The 19,195-nt window shown below is 49.2% G+C and overlaps 2 protein-coding genes across 2 annotated transcripts; both read left to right on the forward strand.

Moving 5' to 3' along the window:
• The first annotated feature begins 11,102 nt into the window (after positions 1-11,102).
• LOC109181669 (axoneme-associated protein mst101(2)-like) lies at positions 11,103-13,077 on the forward strand. The gene is made up of 2 exons (XM_019331544.1): positions 11,103-11,258; positions 11,347-13,077. Exons 1-2 carry the CDS (start codon positions 11,172-11,174, stop codon positions 12,877-12,879), a joined length of 1,620 nt encoding a protein of 539 aa, XP_019187089.1. The 5' UTR covers positions 11,103-11,171; the 3' UTR covers positions 12,880-13,077.
• A 1,478-nt stretch (positions 13,078-14,555) lies between these two features.
• LOC109181673 (18 kDa seed maturation protein-like) lies at positions 14,556-15,479 on the forward strand. The gene is made up of 2 exons (XM_019331549.1): positions 14,556-14,688; positions 14,984-15,479. Exons 1-2 carry the CDS (start codon positions 14,602-14,604, stop codon positions 15,368-15,370), a joined length of 474 nt encoding a protein of 157 aa, XP_019187094.1. The 5' UTR covers positions 14,556-14,601; the 3' UTR covers positions 15,371-15,479.
• Positions 15,480-19,195: the final 3,716 nt, after the last annotated feature.

The following is a 19,195-nucleotide window of genomic DNA, read 5'->3' on the forward strand; positions in this document are numbered from 1 at the left end:
TCCTATAAATAGGCCCTTGAGGCCCTCATTTGAACTTTCCTCACTCTTTTGCTTCAGTCGGTACCCTCAGAGAGCCCCGAGCAGAGCACCTTAGCGAGGCAGTCGAGCTACAAGACTTCAAGCTTTCATCCGCAAAGTTCTTCCATTCGGTAAGTTCTCAATCCTTCTTTTACTTTACGCTTTCATTTATAAGTAGAATCGTTAGGTCAACTAACTGTCCCGGACGTCTCAAGTCCTTTACTAACCCCGACCGACCTTTAGGTAGATCGAAATGACGGACTCTGACAGCCAAAACGCCTCGATCGCGGACTACGACGAGGAGGTCGAGTACCTCAGCGACGAGGAAGTGGACATCATGTCCTACTCTCCCGAGGCCATTCACCGACCGGTGCCAGCCCCCGAGCGGGCTTCCGAACAAAACGACGCGTCAAGCTCCTCCGGGTCATCGAGTTCCAGCTCAAGCGGATCGGAGAGCTCCGGAGAAGAGGAAGAAGGACCCTCGTCAGGCAGACGGGGTTCACCGACCGAAGGTGCTAAGGAAACGCCAACTCGGGTGGTTGGGGACCACCCGGAAGCCGTTGCTCGAGGAAGCGACCGGGAAAACACCCCCGAGCAAGCCGAGGAAAACCCGGCCGGGCCGGCCACACCAGCCGCAACGGGGTTCGAATTCTTGAACAGCGAGAATGTCGAACAACAAATGAGCCGATTGACCACAGGCGAGGCGGCTAGGATTGCTGAAAGGCTCGTAGGTCGGGTGGAATTCGACACGAGCCGGAAGTTAGGGAATGTCATCGATCGGCATCGGGGCAAATGGATCGGGATGCATTACGACTCCCTGATGGCCCCGATCGCCATTCCCTTCACCCCCCTCCTGAACGCCTTCTTGGCCTACTACCGGGTCGTCCCGGCCCAGATTTGCCCCAATGCGCACCGGATTATCGCCTGCTTTCCGCAGATATGCGCTCGGCATGAAGCCGCCTGCACGATGGAGCTGTTCAACTTCATCTACCAAGTCAAAGTTCTCCCGGGCAGCTATGGAGGCGGGTTCCTAATGCTGCAATCCCGAGCCGACATGTGCGCAATCAGAGGCCTGCCCGGGAACAACAAGGGGTGGAAGAATAGGATTTTCTCCCTCAAATACGACCCCTGGATTCTCCCGGTTGACCGTGCTTGGAGCACCCACTTTCGGAAACAAGTGGTGCCGGACGAGACGCAAGCGCTCAGGGAGACGGTCAGTCGGATCTCGAGCGAGCTGCACGAGTATACAATCTTCCGAACGGCCGAGAGTCTCGAGGCGGCTAAACTCCCGCCCCCTACATACGAGCTACAGGAGAAATATCTGCCCGTGCCGACGGGCGTGACGGTCGCCAAACCGTCGACGCGAACGAAGAAAGGTTTCAACTCGAGCTAACCCTCCCGACTTAACTTTATGCCTCGATCACACTAACTTGATTTCTTTGTTTGCAGCTATGGCAGAGTTCGGTGATGAAGAGGCCCCCCTTCCCCCGCCCGCCAAGATCTCCCTTGGCGGCAAGAAGAAAACGAAGGCAAAGCCAGCGGGGGAAAAGGAGATCCCCTTGGCCCGACCGTTAAGCGCCTCGACCGTGACGACGGCTGAGGGCTTTGTCGTGGAGCCATCTGATGTTCTAGTCACCCGGGTGGAAGTTGCCCGAGGAAAAGAGAAAGTGCCCGAGCAGGGCGTGAGGGAGGTGGGCGGCATAAAACGCCGTCGCGAACAACGCAGCCCGAGCCCTTCGGTTGGGCGAGAAAGGGACGCTTCGTCCATATTGGCCCGGATTGGCAATGCGGGGCGAGCCAAAGAAGATCTGGGGAAGATGACCCCCACACAGGTAGCCGAGAGGATCGGCTATGATCTGGCCGAGGTAAGCCTTCTTTAGCCATTCATCTTTTTGTGCAAGTGTCTTCGACCGGGCTAACCCCGACTATCTTTGTTTTTGCAGATCTCCCGAGCGGCCCAATTATTACAGGGTCGGGCCATGCTGGCCGAGGAAGCCGACCACCATAAGAAGACAGCCGCCCGTCGCCTTCTGGAGGTTAAAGAGCTCCAAGCCGAGCTCGAGAAGGCTCAAAAAGCCTTAAAAAAGAGCGACGAGGACCGGGCCCTGGCGGAGAAGGTTGCCCATCGGGCAATCGAGGAGGCCAAACAGCTGAAGGCTCAGCTCGGTAACCCGAGCGAGTTGGCGCAAGCGGTCTTCAAAGACAGCGACTCGGGCTCAGCCTTCCTCACAGCAGCCCGGGGGACAAAGGTCGGGGAGGATCTGATCCTCTCGTTCGGGCGGTGGGCCTTCAAGGCTGGGCAGCGGAAGATGCTCGAGCGGGCTCGTACCCGGATGGAGCAAGCTCTCGAGGGGGAGGACCTTCAGCTGGTTCTCTCGACGCTGCCCCCGGACTTGGCTGATCCTGGTCCTTCTCCCTTCAGCCCCAAAGAGAAGACAACTGAGCAAGGCGGGTCTTCTGCGGCCGCTGCGAGCGAGAAGGAAGCTGCTGGAGCTCGGGAGGCTGGTGGAGCTCGGGAAGCGAAGAAGTAGGGATAAGCTTCTGTCGGGAGCCCAGTCCCGAAATTTGTACCGGGCGCTTTTGCTGATTAATAAAATCAAATTTTTTTTGTTCAACTTATCCCTTTCGTTTTCGAGCACACACTGATCTCCATCGCTCGGCCGCCCGGCCTTCAGGCCCGGTCTTGCAATACTCGACCCTGCTAACGCCCGACCTTAGGGCCTTATGGCTTGGTCGCACATCTGATGTTTCGTCGTAAAATTGGCCAATCCGACCGAGTTTACCCGATCTCCCGGCCTTGACGATTTTTTGAAAGTAGATTCGTCATAATATTGACCTACCCGACCAAGTTTACCCGGTCTCCAGGTCTTGACGAATTTTCCGAAAAGAAGTAAGCCCCACGGTCAGGATATACCGAACGATATGGGCCTATCAACACTTCATTCATCCCAGCCCCCACACTATTGTGCCCTCGAGGCACGAGTGGGTGCGATAGTGGACAGAAGTTGGACGGATCGGGGAATTATGCTGAGGGCTCCTGGCTTCCCCAATCAATGGCGTGACTCGAATGTCCGCCGATGTGGAGCGCATTTGACCGGTTGATAGACTCGCCCGGTCGGTGTAGCTTGAAGATAAATTGATCTGCATGCACTGAAGGTATAGTAAATAACCGATCAGGCCGCCGTATGCAAACGGTCGAGCAATCACCGATCGTATATACATTAAAACCTTCCCGCTCGCAGGCGGTAAACAAGTATTTACAATCATAAAGCTTAATTACAGCCGACGACCGGGACCTACTCGCAGGTCAAGCCCCCACTTCGTCCAAAGTTACAAAAAATAGGCTTAATGCCTAAACATAACGAGGTGCTCGGAATTCCAAGTCCCCTCGATTACCCGACCGGTTGTCGTTTCCAGCCGGTATGTACCCGGGCGTATAATTGCGCTAATGATGTACGGCCCTTCCCAGTTTTGAGCTAGCTTTCCGCCCTCCAAAGGTTGACTGGCCTCCCTTCATCGCAGAACATAATCTCCTACTTGAAAATAACGAGGGTTGACCCGAACGTCCTTCGAACTCTTCACACGCTTCTGGTACTCGGCTATACGCCGAGCGGCTAGCTCTCTTTTTTCTTCGACCCCATCGAGATCCACCGCCATGGCATGTTCATTCTCCTCGGCATTGTAGGTTCTTTCTCGATCGGTCGGGATCCAAGCCTCGATCGGGAGTCGGGCTTCAGCTCCGTAAACCAGGGCGAAAGGGGTCTCCAAAGTAGCTTCCCTCGGGGTCGTCCGATAAGTCCATAAGACATATGGCAACTCATCGGCCCAACTACAACCGGCCGAGTGTAACTTCTTTTTCAGACCTTCCAAAATCGTCCGGTTCGCGTTCTCTACTTGACCGTTTCCCTGCGGGTAAGCCACCGACGACCGAACGTGAGTTGTCCCGATCGTGGCCAAAAAGTTCTGGACATACTGGCTTACGAATTGGCGGCCGTTGTCGCTGATGAGATGCACGGGCACACCAAAGCGGGAAATCACATTTCGCCAAAGGAAACGAGCACATTGCTGGGAGGTGATCGTGGCTAAGGGCTCGGCTTCTATCCACTTGGAGAAGTAATCGATGACGACGATCACAAATTTTCTCCGACCGGAAAGCTGAGGGAAAGGACCCAAGATGTCTACCCCCCATCTTGCGAAAGGAATTGCGGTCGTGACGGGCTGATAGAAGGTTGCCGGTCGTCCAGGCATCCGGGCGTACAGTTGGCACGTCTCACATTCCCGAGCTAACTTTTCACAGTCTAGCTGGAGGGACGGCCAATAGTACCCGATCAGCATGATACGACGGGCCAGGGATCGGCCTCCTTGATGCGAAGAGCAAATTCCTGAGTGCAATTCCTTCATGACTAAATCGGCCTCAAATGCGGTCAAGCAACGCATCAGAGGGCCTCCATACGATCGCCTGTAGAGACGACCGTCCAAAACTTGGAACCTCGGGGCTCTAAGCTTGGCCTTCCGAGCACGCTGTGGGTCGTCTGGGAGGCGACCATGCTCGAGGTACTCCTTCAGATCGGTGATCCAATTGTCTTCTACCGGTTGGATCGGATTGACCGGTAGACGATGAATGCTGTGTCTCGGGATCACCAAGATCCGAGCTATCTTCGACATGTGTTCCGGGGCATCTTGAGCCAATTTAGATAAGATATCTGCGTCGGCATTATCCAATCGGGGTATGTGCCGGACGGTATACCCTCGGAACTGAGCAAGCTTCTCCATGGCAAGATCTCGGTAAAGCTGCAGACGCTCTCCATTGACTTCATAGTCCCCGAGAACTTGCCCGACCACGAGCGCGGAGTCTGTCTGAGCTCGGATGTACTCAGCCCCCAAGTCCCGAGCGCACTGTAAGCCATTAACAAATGCTTCGTACTCGGCTTCGTTATTGGTCGGGTGGAACTGGTACATAAGAGCAAAATAGACTTTGAATCCTTCCGGGCTCGTGACCACCACTCCTCCTCCTGCTCCCTTCTTGCTACTTGATCCATCAGTAGCCAACGACCACCACTCGGCCTCGGGATCCGCAACCTCGGGGGGACGGGTATCCCGGGCGGTGCACTCGACCAAGAAATCAGCAAGAGCTTGACCTTTAATAGCCGGTCTCGGTCGGTATTCGATGGCGTACTGGGTCAACATTAACGCCCACTTGACTAGGCGACCCGATGATGAAGCAGTTCGGAGGACTGGCCCGATCGGCTGATCGGTCAACACGCGAATTGCTCGGCCTTGGAAGTAGGGAGCCAACTTCTTCGCGGCAATGTATAAGGCGTAGACGACCTTCTCTAGCCGGGAGTACCGGAGCTCGGGACCATGTAGCGCGTGGCTTACATAGTACACCGGTCGCTGGACCCTTCCGGATCGGTTCGGCACAACACTGCGCTTACTGCGCGATCAGACACGGCGAGGTACACGTCTAGCTCTTCTCCGAGCTCAGGCTTGGAGAGCACGATCGGTGACATGAGATATTCCTTCAGCTCATCAAAAGCTGCTCAGCACTCTTCGTCCCAGACGGATCCATTAACCTTCCGCAATACCTTGAAGAAAGGTAAAGCGCGCTCGGCTAGCTTGGAGAGGAACCGGCTGAGGGCTGCCAACCGACCGGTCAATTGCTGGACTTCTCGAACGGTGGAAGGTGGCTGCATGTCCAGAATCGCTTTTACTTTGGCCGGGTTAGGCTCGATTCCTCTCTTGGTCATCATATAGCCGAGGAACTTGCCGGTCTGAACCGCGAATGTGCACTTGGTCGGGTTCAGCCGCAACTGGTACTTCCTCATGATCTGGAAGCACTCCCGGAGGTCCCGAGTGTGGTCGGATCGGTCCCGACTCTTGACCAGCATGTCATCGATGTAAGCTTCCATCGTTCGGCCCAATAGATCGGCAAAGAGCATGTTGACCATCCTCTGGTAGGTCGCTCCTGCGTTCCGGAGGCCGAACGGCATCACTCGGTAACAATACAGCCCATCCGGGGTCACGAAGGCTGTCTTGCTCTCGTCTTCATGGTGCATCATGATCTGATGATACCCCTTGAAGGCATCCATGAAGCTCATTAATTCGGCCCCGGCCGTCTCGTCGACCATCTGGTGAATGCTCGGTAGAGGATACGGGTCGAGCGGACAGGCCTTGTTGAGGTCCGTGAAATCGATGCACATCCTCCATGCTGGGGGCTTAGGAACAAGAACGATATTTGCCACCCACTCGGGATAAACCACCGGACGGATGTGCTCGATCGCCGCCATCTTTTTGACTTCTTCTCTGACAAATTCGCGGCGATCGGAAGAAAGGTGTCGTGTCTTCTGCACGACCGGCTTAGCTGAGGGATCGACGGCCAATTTGTGACAGATGACCGATCGATCGATCCCGGGCATGTCTTCAGGCCCCCACGCAAAGATATCAGCGTACTCCCGGAGTATGGCCAAAACTTCCGCTCGAAGCTCGGGGGTGAGGGCTCGGCCAATCTTGATCTTCCTATCCGGGCGGTCCTCGGACAGGGGAACTTCTTCTATTTCTTCGGAAGGCTCAGGTTGTTCCTTCCGATCCTTAGCCTCCTCCTTGGCTATGGTGTTCACCCGGGAAGACGGACCGGAGTCGCGTCTATTAACCGCTCGGGTGTAACATTTCCGGGCGGATTGGACATCGCCACGGACCACACCGACCCCATTGGGGGTGGAGAATTTCATGCACAGGTGAGGCATAGAAATTATCCCACCGATCTTCATAATGGCGGGTCGGCCCAAGATTATGTTGTGGACGCAATGGAGGTTGACCACAACAAATTCCAGCTCCGTCTGGATCGACTTTGGAGGTGTGCCGATCTCCACCGGGAGCGTTATTTTTCCCTCGGGGTAAATAAGAGCCCCGGTAAATCCTGACAGTGGTTCACCGACCGGAGTTAGCTCCTTCCTGTCGAGGCCAAGCTTCTCAAACACGTCCAAGTATAGGACGTTCACACTGCTGCTCGTGTCAACCATAACCCTCTGGACGTCTGTCCCCTTAACGTCAATCGTGACCACGAGCGCCTCCATGCCGTGGTCGCTGCTGGTAGGTTGGTCCCCGGGAATCCACTATAGCGACCGGGCAATTAGTCCGCGGTCGGGAAGCATCCTCCAGTCCACCAAAAATGACGTGGATGGTAGGCTTTCCGGACGGGCGGCTACCAGACGGAGGGTCGGGGTCTCGTCGATCAACATGACGATCATCCCGCCGATCGTCCCTTCTGTCTTGCCCAGATCGATCAGAGCGGTGATGGGAACGTCTATGATCCCTCCGCTCGGTGTTCCTCTTGTTGTCCTCTCTCTTCCCCACACACTTGTCCAATTTTCCCCTGTTAAGCAAATCTTCCAACAATTGGCGTAAGTGGGTACACTCCTCGGTATCATGCCCGGCACATCGATGGTAAGCACAGTGCTTACTCTTGTCAGGGCCGTCTCGATCGGGATGGGGGAGTTTGATGAGATTGCAGGACTGGGCGTACTGCATGGCCTCCGCTGCGGATCGGTTCAAGGCCGTAAACTCGCCAGGCCTGGTGCGGGATCGGGGATTGTCATCTCCCGACCGATGCTCCGCCCGGCCGGCCGGTTTACGGGACGAAGAGCCGACCTCCTGCAAGCGCTTTACGGCGTTCGCCTCGCCGGCGTTGGCGTAATCTGTGACCCTCCGAAGGGCCTCCTCGTAACTGGTCGGGGGGTGTAGGATGAAGTCCTGATACAAATGCCCCGCCCGGAGAGATATGTGAAGTATGTGGGTGGCGGTCGCATCGTCCATAGGCTCGACCTCCCCGACCGCCGCTTTCCATTTGATGAGGAAATCGGTCAAGCTTTCCCCTTCTAATTGCTTGGCCTTCTCGAGATACATGTAGGACTTCCTCACCACTTTGGAAGTGATGAACTTCCTCACAAATTTGATCGCCAGGGTCTCAAATTTATCGATCGACCCCGGTTGCAGGGTACGGAACCACTCTGCCGCCCGACCAGTGAGGGTCGAGTAAAAGGCCCTGCACATCACGGCGTCCGAAACGCCCTTCAGCATCATGTTGCTGAAAAAATCATTCACGTGGGCCTCAGGATCTGCCCGTCCGTCGTAACTCTTCTCTCCAGAGACCTTTAAGTCAAGCGGGTAAGGCTGGGCCATTACCGCTGCTGTGAAAGGCGTCTGGTGCAGGGTCGATTGGTTGACCGGGGGTGTTGCAGGGTACGCATTCCTGAGCTGCGCAACTTCCGCCTAGAGGTTATAGAGTAATCCTCGGGTTTCGTTGAGCTCGGCGGCTTGGGCTGTATCCCGAGCGCGTCGCCGTCGGTGAGATCTCGACCCGCTATACCCAGATGAAGCCTCCTGGCTAGCCTCCTGCATCTGTACGTCTTCTTGCCCGCGGTTCGGGTCTTGGGGTCCCAAACGCTGGCGCATCTCCGGTCGAAGACGATCAAAAGCCACCGCTCGGGCAACTTCTTCAGGGTCCTCCGCTTGGACGGCCTGAGCTGGGGCCTCCATCGCATCAGCACCCCCCGACCCCAACCGCGAATGAGCCGAGCGTCGAGCCCGGGACGCGGACTGACGCTGCGGCTCTACCTGTGCGGTCGGTTGTACTGGAGGGGCGGCGGCTGGAGCTGTGTAAGCAGGCGTATATGGTGGATAACCAACCAGGGAAGTGTAGCACATCGGTTGGCCTGGCCAATATCCATACGGCGGAGGTGGGAGCGGGTACGGATACTGGGCGGGATACATCATCGGCTGCTGCTGGTATGGCAGACCGGGTGTTGGGTATCCCGGTTGTATGTAATTCACCGGTTGCTGGGTGGCCGGGTATGCATTTGACGGATGCGGTGGTGAGAGGTTGAGGTTGAGGTCCATCGTCTGACCCTGCTGTTGGGTAGCATAGTGGTCGGAGGAGCTCGCCGCATCCGCCTGGTCGTCGGCAAAGTTGTTGTGTGCCCACGGATACATGTTGATATAGAGATCGGGTGCTCGTCAAGACGTTGGTTTCTTACACGGGTCCCCACAGACGGCGCCAAAATGATACTGCAAATTATACGTAAGCAATATATAACAACCCGAGACCAATTAAAGCAAGTAAATATCTCTATTGATCACGGTAAAGGCCCTAAGTACAATCTACTTGGTTGCTCTGAGTGCCGACTGACTGGGTCGGGATTCTCTAACAACAACCTATCGATCGTCCAAAAGTCCCCTACACTGTAGCTACTGTGGGTATTTATAGCCGCTATGCCGGGGACAGGATTCCAGCCGTTCGGCATGTCCTCCACGTAGCCACCACGTGTCGTCCTCCCGGGTGCCCTGTCTGTCGTCGTAGAGAATCGCCACGTGTCTTTCGTCAGCTCTCTCGCCAAAGGGCTACCGCTCGGTGGTCGACACCGTCGCTCGGGCAACTCCCGGTCGGCCCACGACCGGGTTCTTCTCAAGGAGCCCGACCTGTTACCTGCAAAGACAAAGAGAAAAAGACAAAGGCTTCTCGGTCGTGGTGAAGCTATGTCGATCGAGATATTCCCTACCACATAAAATTAATGAATTAGCTCTTTTATTTTAAAAAATAAAAAAATCTCATAATTATATTTTAAGAATTAACCAAACACTAACTATAATTTTAATTTTCATTTCTAGTGTATAAACTCATGTACCAAACATATCCTAAATACCATTATTTTCAATAATGTTGTGCAGCATGATGAATGTTGTGTGACATGCACCTGCTGCAGTGTAATCGTTTATACTTACTACCTGGTCTCAATTTATTAGTATGACTTGAAGGTTTCAAGGCTAACTTTGAATATTCTGTATATAATATGCAGAATCATTGGGATACGTACGTAAACTATAGAGGATGCAAATTATTATGTGAATCCGGTCCATAATGTAAAATCAGATTTAAAAATACATAATTTGCCTATTAAATGTTCATAGTTTACTTTTTTTTAAAATTCACAATTTTCGATAATTTTATATTGTATTTTCGAATTCTCAAAACTTTTTTTTTTTTTAAGAATTACTTAGAATATACAAATTATATCATTAAGCGCTATCTATTCGGCATATTAAACCTTGGTCTAAATAGCACTTTAACAATGTCAATCAATGTATCATGTTTAGTACTCCGTAACATTTATCACCTTAATATACATAATAAATTGCATATATATTTATATTCACTTTTTGGTGGGTTTATAAGATTGCATATATATTTATATTCACTTTTTGGTGGGTTTATAAGATTTTTTTACATGTCCTTAGAAACAGAAGTTTAATGTATAAAGATATTACACTACAAGTATATCATGATTGTAGTGTGTATATATTGAAGAATGTGAATAGTTGTTAACCATTTTACCTATAACGATGCAGTTTGAATCAGGATTCACTTTACAAAGGTTGATCCTTGGTGCATGATATAACAATTTACTTGCGATGATGACTAACAAAAGAAAATTCTTGGAAGTAAACCAATAATTTTTTATTTTAAAATAAAGTAAAACAATAATTGATCTTATACGTATTTGAGTTTTTTTTTTTTTTTTTTTTTTGAATAAAAGTCAAATTTTGTAGACTTAACCCAGGATAAAGATACAAAATGTTGTACGAAAAATACACACAATATTGCTATGATTTGAGTGATCTGCGAAAATCGTATTGCTCACACTATTATTTGGAAAACCATTTATATTTATGTGTCAGGTTGCGGAGAATGATTCGACACATTACTTTCATTTTTTATTGATTGACTTTCTTGTGATTCAATAAATATGCAATTACCAAGCAAGTTGTTCGACCAATTTAATCAAGTTTCTCCTTTATCTGTAGAGCTCTCATCTCAATACAACCGTGACATGCAAAAGAATAAGATAAGGAACCTTTAGGAGGCTCCACGCCTACCCATTACAATCAACGTGGCACTGCTCTGCTCATTTCAATCATTACTTAGATTTCATTCACTATTTTATTTTCTAGAAAAGAAACAGATTGATTCAACCAATACGACATCGTACGTCTCGTTAGCTACCTATTTAAACTCGCCAAAGACACTATCAAGTTTTAGTAGGAAATCTGAAAAACACAAAAGCAAAGAGGTTTAAAGAAGAAAATATACAAGTAGGAAAATGCAAACTACTAGGGAGAAGATGGATTGTGCTACCGCCTCAGCCAAGGGTGGGAGGGAGAAGACAACAATCATCGTACAAGAACAGGTTTAGTTTCCTTTTTGTTGGGTTTTTGGTTTTGTTCTTTTATTTTTGCTTTTAATTCAAATTATTATTGTGTTCATTTTGGATATAGGCGGAGAGGGTGGCGGGTTGTGATCCGGCGCAGAAAGAAGCGGTGATGCGGGAGAAAGAAGCGGCGGCGCGGGAGAGAGACGCGGCGATGCGGGAGAGAGAGGAGATGCAGTACAACGCGGAGGTGCACAAGCGGGAAGCTTTTGACGCGGTGGCGCGGGAGAAAGATGCCCGAGTCGCCGCGATGAGGGAGAAAGACGCGGCGACGCGGAAGAAAGAGGAGATGCAGCACGTCGCGGAGGTGAACAAGCGAGAAGCTCTTGACGCGGCGGCGCGGGAGAAAGACGCCCGAGTCGCGGCGGCGCGAGAGAAAGAAGAGATGCTGCACGTGGCGGAGGCGAACAAGCGAGAAGCTCATGACGCGGCGGCGCGGGAGAAAGAAGCCCGCCTCGCCGCGGCGCGGGAGAAAGAGGAGATGCAGCACGTCGCGGAGGCCAACAGGCGAGAAGCTCTTGAGGCGGCGGCACGGGTGAACGACGCCCGTGTCGCCGCGATGCGGGAGAAAGAGGAGATGGAGCACATCGCGGAGGCGATTAAGCGAGAAGCTCAAGACGTTAAGCGAGATGCTCATGACGCACGGGTTGCCGCGGCGCGGGAGAAAGACGCCCGAGTCGCCGCCGCGCGGGAGAAAGAGGAGATGCAGCACGTGGCGGAGGCGAAGAAGCGAGAAGCTCTTGAAGCGGCGGCGCGGGAGAAGGACGCCCGAGTCGCCGCCACGCGGGAGAAAGAAGAGATGCAGCACGTGGCGGAGGCGAACAAGCGAGAAGCTCTTGAGGCGGCGGCACGGGAGAAAGACGCCCGAGTCGCCGCGGCGCGGGAGAAAAAGGAGATGCAGCAAGTTGCGGAGTCGATTATGCGAGAAGCTCATGACGTGGCGTTGCGGGAGAAAGACGCTCGCGTCGCCGCGACGCGGGAGAAAGAGGAGATGCAGTACGTGGCGGAGGTGAACAAGCGGGAAGCTCTTGAAGCCGCGGCGCGGGAGAAAGAAGCTGCGAAGCGGGAGAAAGAGGCGGCGGCGCGGGAGAGAGAAGCGGCGAAGCGGGAGAAAGACGCGGTGGCGCGGGAGAGAGCAGCAGCGTCTCGGGAGAAAGACGCGGCGACGCGGAAGACAGAGGAGTTGCACCACGGCGCCGAGGTGAACAAGCAGGAAGCTCATGAATGGGCGAAGCGGGAGGAAGACGCGAGGAAGCGGGAGGAAGCCGCGGCGAAGCGAGAGAAAGACGCGGCGAAGCGGGAGAAAGACGCGGCGAAGCAGTACGACGTGGAGGTGAACAAGTGGGAAGCTCATGACCGGAACATTACCGAAAGGCATGTGGTGGCACGGCAGGGAGGCCGTGACGTTGTCTCCTACGATGAAACCACCGATTTCGGAACCCCTCCAGCTTATGGTGACCGCGTCATTCCCAACATATGCGGAGAGGTGCCGGTGCCTGCGCCGGCGCCGATTAACTCCGAGCCGCCCAATTGCCCCGCCGCCGTTCAAAACCCCAACGACGACCCTTACGACGTTCCTACCAGACCTACGTACTACTGATCTCATCACTAGATTACGTATCTCATGTGTGATTAGGTTTTGCTGTTTGCTGTTTGATTACAGTATCTCATGTGTGATTAGGTTTTGCTGTTTGTTGTTTTTACTTATATATCTATCTTTTCCAACACCTGCAATGTATGTATTTGTATTCGGAGACTTGGAATAAAATTTACAGAATAAATGAATTATAGTTTCGCGCGTCCATTCAAGTGGTTACATAACAAAACATTCAAACAAGTCACTAATAAAAGTGTATAGTACGCTAATCAGTGTCTATTTGATTCGTTAGTAATTTGTGTTTTAAAAGAATGTCGGACATTTAAATTATCTATTTGATTAGTTAGTAGATCACTGATAGTTAGTAGATCAGTGAATATGTTTAGTTTTCAACATGGTCATACTATTTAGATTTCTTCTATGTTCTGGAAGTTATTGAAGTTTTCCTTTCAATATATATAAACATACACATAAAATTCATGTCTTAAAAGAATACGGGCGAAGGAAATAAGTTTTAGATGAATTAAATTGCAAACTAGATATGTAATAATGGCCAATAGGTATAATAACAAACATATATAATGGCCAATATAGGGGTATAATAACTTGTTTGTTTTCACAAAGTTGGCGCTCTTGATGATTGAAAATTTTCAAAGAATTGTACATTTTTATTACATGCTCCTCTTAGAAACGTGTTTTTTTCTTTTTGGCATTCATGTGTTCTTTCTCTTCATGGAGAACTCATTGAAAATTTCACAAAATGTTTGTGAGCTATTCCTTTATTATTTAGTAGACCACATGAAAAAAGAATGAAATGTGAAATAGAGATATATATTTTTCAAAATGTAAATGTCCATTTTTGTGAAAAAAAAAAGTTTGAGACTTGCGTTTATGTCAGAAGTGATAAAACCACAAATGCAAGTCTCACTTGTGTTTGTGTTATTTATTTATTTATTTTTTTTAATTTGGTCGTCAGCAAAGCTGCCAGCGACACCCTTCTCCAGCAAAGGAGAAGGCGACTGGTTGCCTTCTCCTTTGCTGGAGAAGCCAGCAATTTGGTTGACGGTTTCTCCAACAAAGGAGAAGGTAATGGTTGCATTCTCCTTCGCTGGAGAAGGGTGTCGCGGCAGCTTCGCCAGCGACCAAATTTTAAAAAGAAAAAAAAAAAACACAAAGATCTGTGTTTGTGGTTTAATCACTTCTGAAATCAAACGCATGTTCCAAACCTCTTTTTCATATTGTTGTTTATAAAAATGGACGTTCATATTTTGAGAAATACATGTCTCTACCTTCACATTTCAGTCTTTTTTTGTAGACCGTACTGCATATTTGAGGGCAAAATATTACTAACTATATACTCCGTATTTAGAATTTTTAAATCGTATGTCGTCTCATGTCTCCATTATTCATTTCTGTGTTGCCAATCTTATCCAAACCCTGAAGGAACATGTAATAAACTTATCCATGCAGTCTAAGAACAACCACCACGACGAGCTGAGGAAGCTGCAGCTTCGGGCAAATAGACATCTGTCGACACGTGTCAGCACATCGACGAAAGTATGTATGAAACATCTCGTACTTACTTACGTTCAAATGACACGTGTCCTTAACCCTTGACATTACAAGACTGTATAAAACCCAATCTTCTACTTTGTACTGTACTAAACGCGCTACTGTTTATCAACCTTACCGGAAAAGGGAAAAACCATCGGAAAATAACAGAAAATGGAGGCCATGAAGGAGACCGCCGCCAACGTCGGCGCCTCGGCAATAGCCGGAAAGGAAAAAACCAAAGCTGTCGTCCAAGAAAAGGTAATTTTACCAATAAATCTCCACAAGTATGTGTTCATTTTGAGTATAATCTCACACTGGTTGTTGTCATTGTTAGAATCTTAATTTCTTCTTTTAAATACTGTCTACTGAATTAGTGACTAACTAAAGCTGTCGTCCAAGAGAAGGTAATTTTACCAATAAATCTCCACAAGTATCTGTTCATTCTGAGCATAATCTCACACTGGTTGTTGTCGCTGTTAGAATCTTAATTTCTTATTTTAAAAACTGTCAGTGGCTTAGTCTGTAGTACTAATCAATAATAATGCATTTATAGATGGAAAGAATGACGGCTCATGATCCAATGGAGAAAGAGATGGCTACCAAGAAGAAAGAGGAGAGGATCAACCAGGCGGAGCTGAACAAGGAGGAGGCGAAGGAGCAGAACGCGGCGGCGCGGCAGGGTGCGTCAACCACCGGCACCAACAAACCGCACTCGTATTCAACCACCGGGAGGACGGGGAATCCGATGGGAGCTCATCAGATGTCCGCCATGCCGGGGCACGGCACCGGAGCCCCGATGGGGCAGGTGACGGAGGGGGTGGTGGAGTCGCGTCCGATCGGAACCGCCACGGGGACTCAGAGGACCACCGTGGCACATAATACCCATGCGGGGCGTGAGGTCAACAAGGGTTATGGAACTGGTGGTGCTACTTATAATTAGATTAAGATATTCCATATTTAAAAGAATTAAATAAGATTAAGCTAAATGAATTACTATATTCTCATGAAGTTAGACTAGTTCACTCAAATTGAATCACATTTGTCTTAAAGACTAATCTAGTGAAATCAAATAACATTTCTCTCATGAAGTGAGATTGTGACTAATCCAGTAAACTGAGTCTTATAATAAATGTATACTTAAAAGTTAAAAATAAGACTAATTTAATCTAATTGTGTCACATAAGACTCATGTCACGTTTGTTATGTGAAATGTAAATTTGTCACTTTAAATCTCGTTGAGATTAATTTACTCAAATTTACCAATATTCAACACATAAAATCATACTAATTTAATAAATGCTTGCTTCTTTATGAGCTACACCCAAAATAATACAGTAACAATAATAATAGGTTGATAACAACCCGCCATAGGAATTATATGCAGCGCAGTCTACTGTTTCTCTCTCTAGCTCTCTCTAGAGTTCTTCCTCTTGTCTCTTTGACAAGCTTTCCCTCATGTTAGTGTTTGACATGCTTTCCCCCTTTTAATGCGATCTGCATTTATTATCTTCCTCGTATGGAGTCGTTGAGCATCCATTATGTTCTTTAATGGAGTTGGTGAACGGTTTTTGTTTTTCCTGTCAGATAGTTATTGCATGGTACATATGTTGAAGTTCATCTCCCCATCACCCAAGCACATAAATGATCGTACGTCTCCGGGAGAAAATTCTGTGATCCCCCTCAGTATTCTCCCCATTAATCTCTCTCGTGCTTTACTATCACACCTGGCTTTCCTTTCTGCTTTCACCGCCATGGCTTCATCCAGCAAAGGAAAGGAACCGCTGGAAGAGAGGTATGCTGCCCTGAATATTCATGATGACGACGACGTGGAGATCGAACTAGACGAAGATGTGTTGAATCCAGAAGGGGATGAAGAAGTCTTCACTCTAGTTGGAACGGTTCTCACAGACAAACCGGTGAAGTTCAACTTCATGAAGGACATCCTTGCAACCGTATGTAGACCGATAAGGGGTATGCTTTCAAAAGAAATATCCCCTAACTTATTTGTTTTCTACTTCTTCCACTTGAAGGACATGAAAAGAGTCCTGAACGATAGCCCTTGGTCGTACGACCAAAGCTTGCTCATTCTCAAAGAACTCGAGAGGAACACATCACCCTATGATGTTCTCCTGGACAAAGCCGATTTTTGGATCCAGATCCACATGATTCCCCGTTCACTTGCCAACCAAAAAATGGTGGAGATCATAGGAGCACGTTTGGGAGGATTTGTGAAGGCAGATTTCTCAAACTATGATGGCACTTGGAATGCTTTCCTTCGCATTAGGGTAACCATCGAGGTCAACAAACCTTTGCGTAGAGGGGTGAAGATCAAGCAACCAAATGGAGAGTCTATCTGGTTAGAGTGCAAGTACGAGCGGCTTCCCACTTTCTGTTTCATCTGTGGAAGACTTGGGCATGGTGAAAAATTTTGCCCACAACAGCTTGATATAGATGATGAGAGCTTTGTGAAACCGTATGGTCCGGAGTTGAGAGTGGCAAGAAGAAACAACACTATCCAGGCCAGCAGATGGCAACGCTCAGAACTGCTCTCCCATCTTTCTCAGGAGCCGGAGATCATTGTCGGCGATTCATCAGAGGATGGAATCCCGAGGTACGAGGACGGGGGAAGACAATCAGCACATAGTACTGTGAGATACCCGTTGGATAATAACCAGGAGGTAAGAGGCGTGGGTGCTCAGAGTTCAGAAGCATTAAGTTCTCACACTGGCAATATTAATGATACATGCGACAAAAGTTTTTCAAATGTTCAACCCCATTCCTCCATTATGGATCTGTTAATGCAAGATCAGAATAGGAAAAGAAGGGCCCAAGACCTTAATGGGCCGAGTGAGTGCAATCAACAGGCTGAGGAGTCCATGAACGTGGATGAGGAAGGCTGTAAGAATGATGGGCTTAACCATTTTTTAGAGGTGGGTTCTGCTGGGCAGACCCGCCTACATCAATGAGTTTTTTAGCTTGGAACTGTCGTGGGCTTGGCAACCCTGAGACAGTTCAAGTGTTGGTGGACTTGATCCACTCTAAGAGGCCAACAATTGTTTTTTTAATGGAAACTCTTGCTAACAGTTCGAAGATGCAGACGATAAAAAATAAAGTGGGCTTTCATGCACTGTTTACGGTTGATAGTTTGGGGCGGAGTGGGGGTTTAGCCCTCTTATAGAAGGATGATTCTGAGGTTAGTATCAGGGGCTTCTCTAAATATCATATAGATGCTACCATCACTTTGACAAACAATCCCGAACCTTGGAGGTTTACGGGATTTTACGGGAATCCTAAGCGCAACAAACGGCGGGAATCTTGGTGTAGACTTGCTCACCTGGCTTCGATATGCTCTCTTCCTTGGGCGATAATGGGCGATTTTAACGATATCCGCGTCCCCTCTGAGAAGGTTGGTACCCACCCGCATCCCAGTGGCTTATGAGGGGATTCAATGAGGCGATCGAGAGTAGCGGCCTAAGAGATTTCGAGTTCGATGGCTGTCAATTTACTTGGGAGAAATCCAAGGGCTCTCCAAATTGGATTCGTGAGAAGCTTGACAGAATTTTGATCAACGAGAGTAGCGGCCTAAGAGATTTCGAGTTCGATGGCTGTCAATTTACTTGGGAGAAATCCAGGGGCTCTCCAAATTGGATTCGTGAGAAGCTTGACAGAATTTTGATCAATGATGCGTGGGCGGAGAGATTCGGGAGTGCTACTGCCAGGTCCATTACAGTACCTACTAGCGACCATTTACCTCTGTGTCTATGCACCATCCCTACGGATCGTCGGCATAGAAGGAAAAGGTTCAAGTTTGAAAATATTTGGTTGAAGGAGAATCAATGTAGGGAAATTGTCTCAAATTGCTGGGAGCACTCTTCTGGTTATCATGTTCTAATTCGTCTCAATACCTGTAGTAAGGCTATATGGGATTGGGGGAGGAAACTGAATACTAATTTCCAACCCAAGATTGATCAATGGGCAGCACGTATGGATACTCTTATTACCAGAACTGATCCTCAAGGACTGTTGGAATTCGCAGAAGCTCAGAGGAATTACATGGAATTCCTAAATAAACAAAATACTTTCTGGAGGCAAAGAGCAAAGGTCCACTGGTTCAAGGGTGGTGACGTGAATTCGAAATTCTTCCATATGTCTTGCCAACGTCGAAGGAGAAATAACATCATTACTAAGCTTAGGGATGACAGTGGAGTATGGCGTGAAGAGGGTCCTGAGCTTGACAACCTCATGATTGGTTACTTCAAGCACTTGTTCACGTCTTCTCAGGGTGATATGGAACCGGTCTTGAACTGCATACAAGCCAGAACCACTGAGGATACTAATATCGACCTTCTTCGTAATGCCAGTGCTGATGAGGTAAAAATGGAAGTCTTTGGAATGCATCCGGATAAATCTCCGGGCCCTGATGGCTTCAATCCTGGCTTTTACCAAACTTACTGGGATATCCTGGGGCCTGACATCGTGAAACTTTGCAATGATTTTTTAAAGAATGGCCAGTTGCCAAGAGGTCTAAATTCCACACAGTTGGTTCTTATTCCAAAAAAGTCAAAGCCAGAGCTAATGGGGGACTTGAGGCCAATTTCCATTTGCAATGTAGTGTACAAGATTTTTGCTAAGGTTCTTGCCAACCGACTAAAGCCAATTATGAGTAGCCTAATCTCGGAGAACCAGAGCGCCTTTATCCCGGGGCGGCTTATCTTGGACAACATCATGATAGCTTTTGAGGCTCAACATTATCTGAAGAACAAGA

The sequence above is a fragment of the Ipomoea nil genome, unplaced genomic scaffold (genome assembly GCF_001879475.1).
Source record: "Ipomoea nil cultivar Tokyo-kokei standard unplaced genomic scaffold, Asagao_1.1 scaffold1043, whole genome shotgun sequence".
Lineage (NCBI taxonomy): Eukaryota > Viridiplantae > Streptophyta > Magnoliopsida > Solanales > Convolvulaceae > Ipomoea > Ipomoea nil.

What these genes read in the sequence shown, in the direction of transcription:
- LOC109181669 (XM_019331544.1), top strand. Translation starts at nt 11,172, where the DNA reads ATGCAAACTACTAGGGAGAAGATGGATTGTGCTACCGCCTCAGCCAAG. An exon ending in CAATCATCGTACAAGAACAG is followed by an intron (nt 11,259 to 11,346) that starts GTTTAGTTTCCT and finishes TTTTGGATATAG; the next exon opens with GCGGAGAGGGTGGCGGGTTG.
- LOC109181673 (XM_019331549.1), top strand. Translation starts at nt 14,602, where the DNA reads ATGGAGGCCATGAAGGAGACCGCCGCCAACGTCGGCGCCTCGGCAATA. An exon ending in AAGCTGTCGTCCAAGAAAAG is followed by an intron (nt 14,689 to 14,983) that starts GTAATTTTACCA and finishes ATGCATTTATAG; the next exon opens with ATGGAAAGAATGACGGCTCA.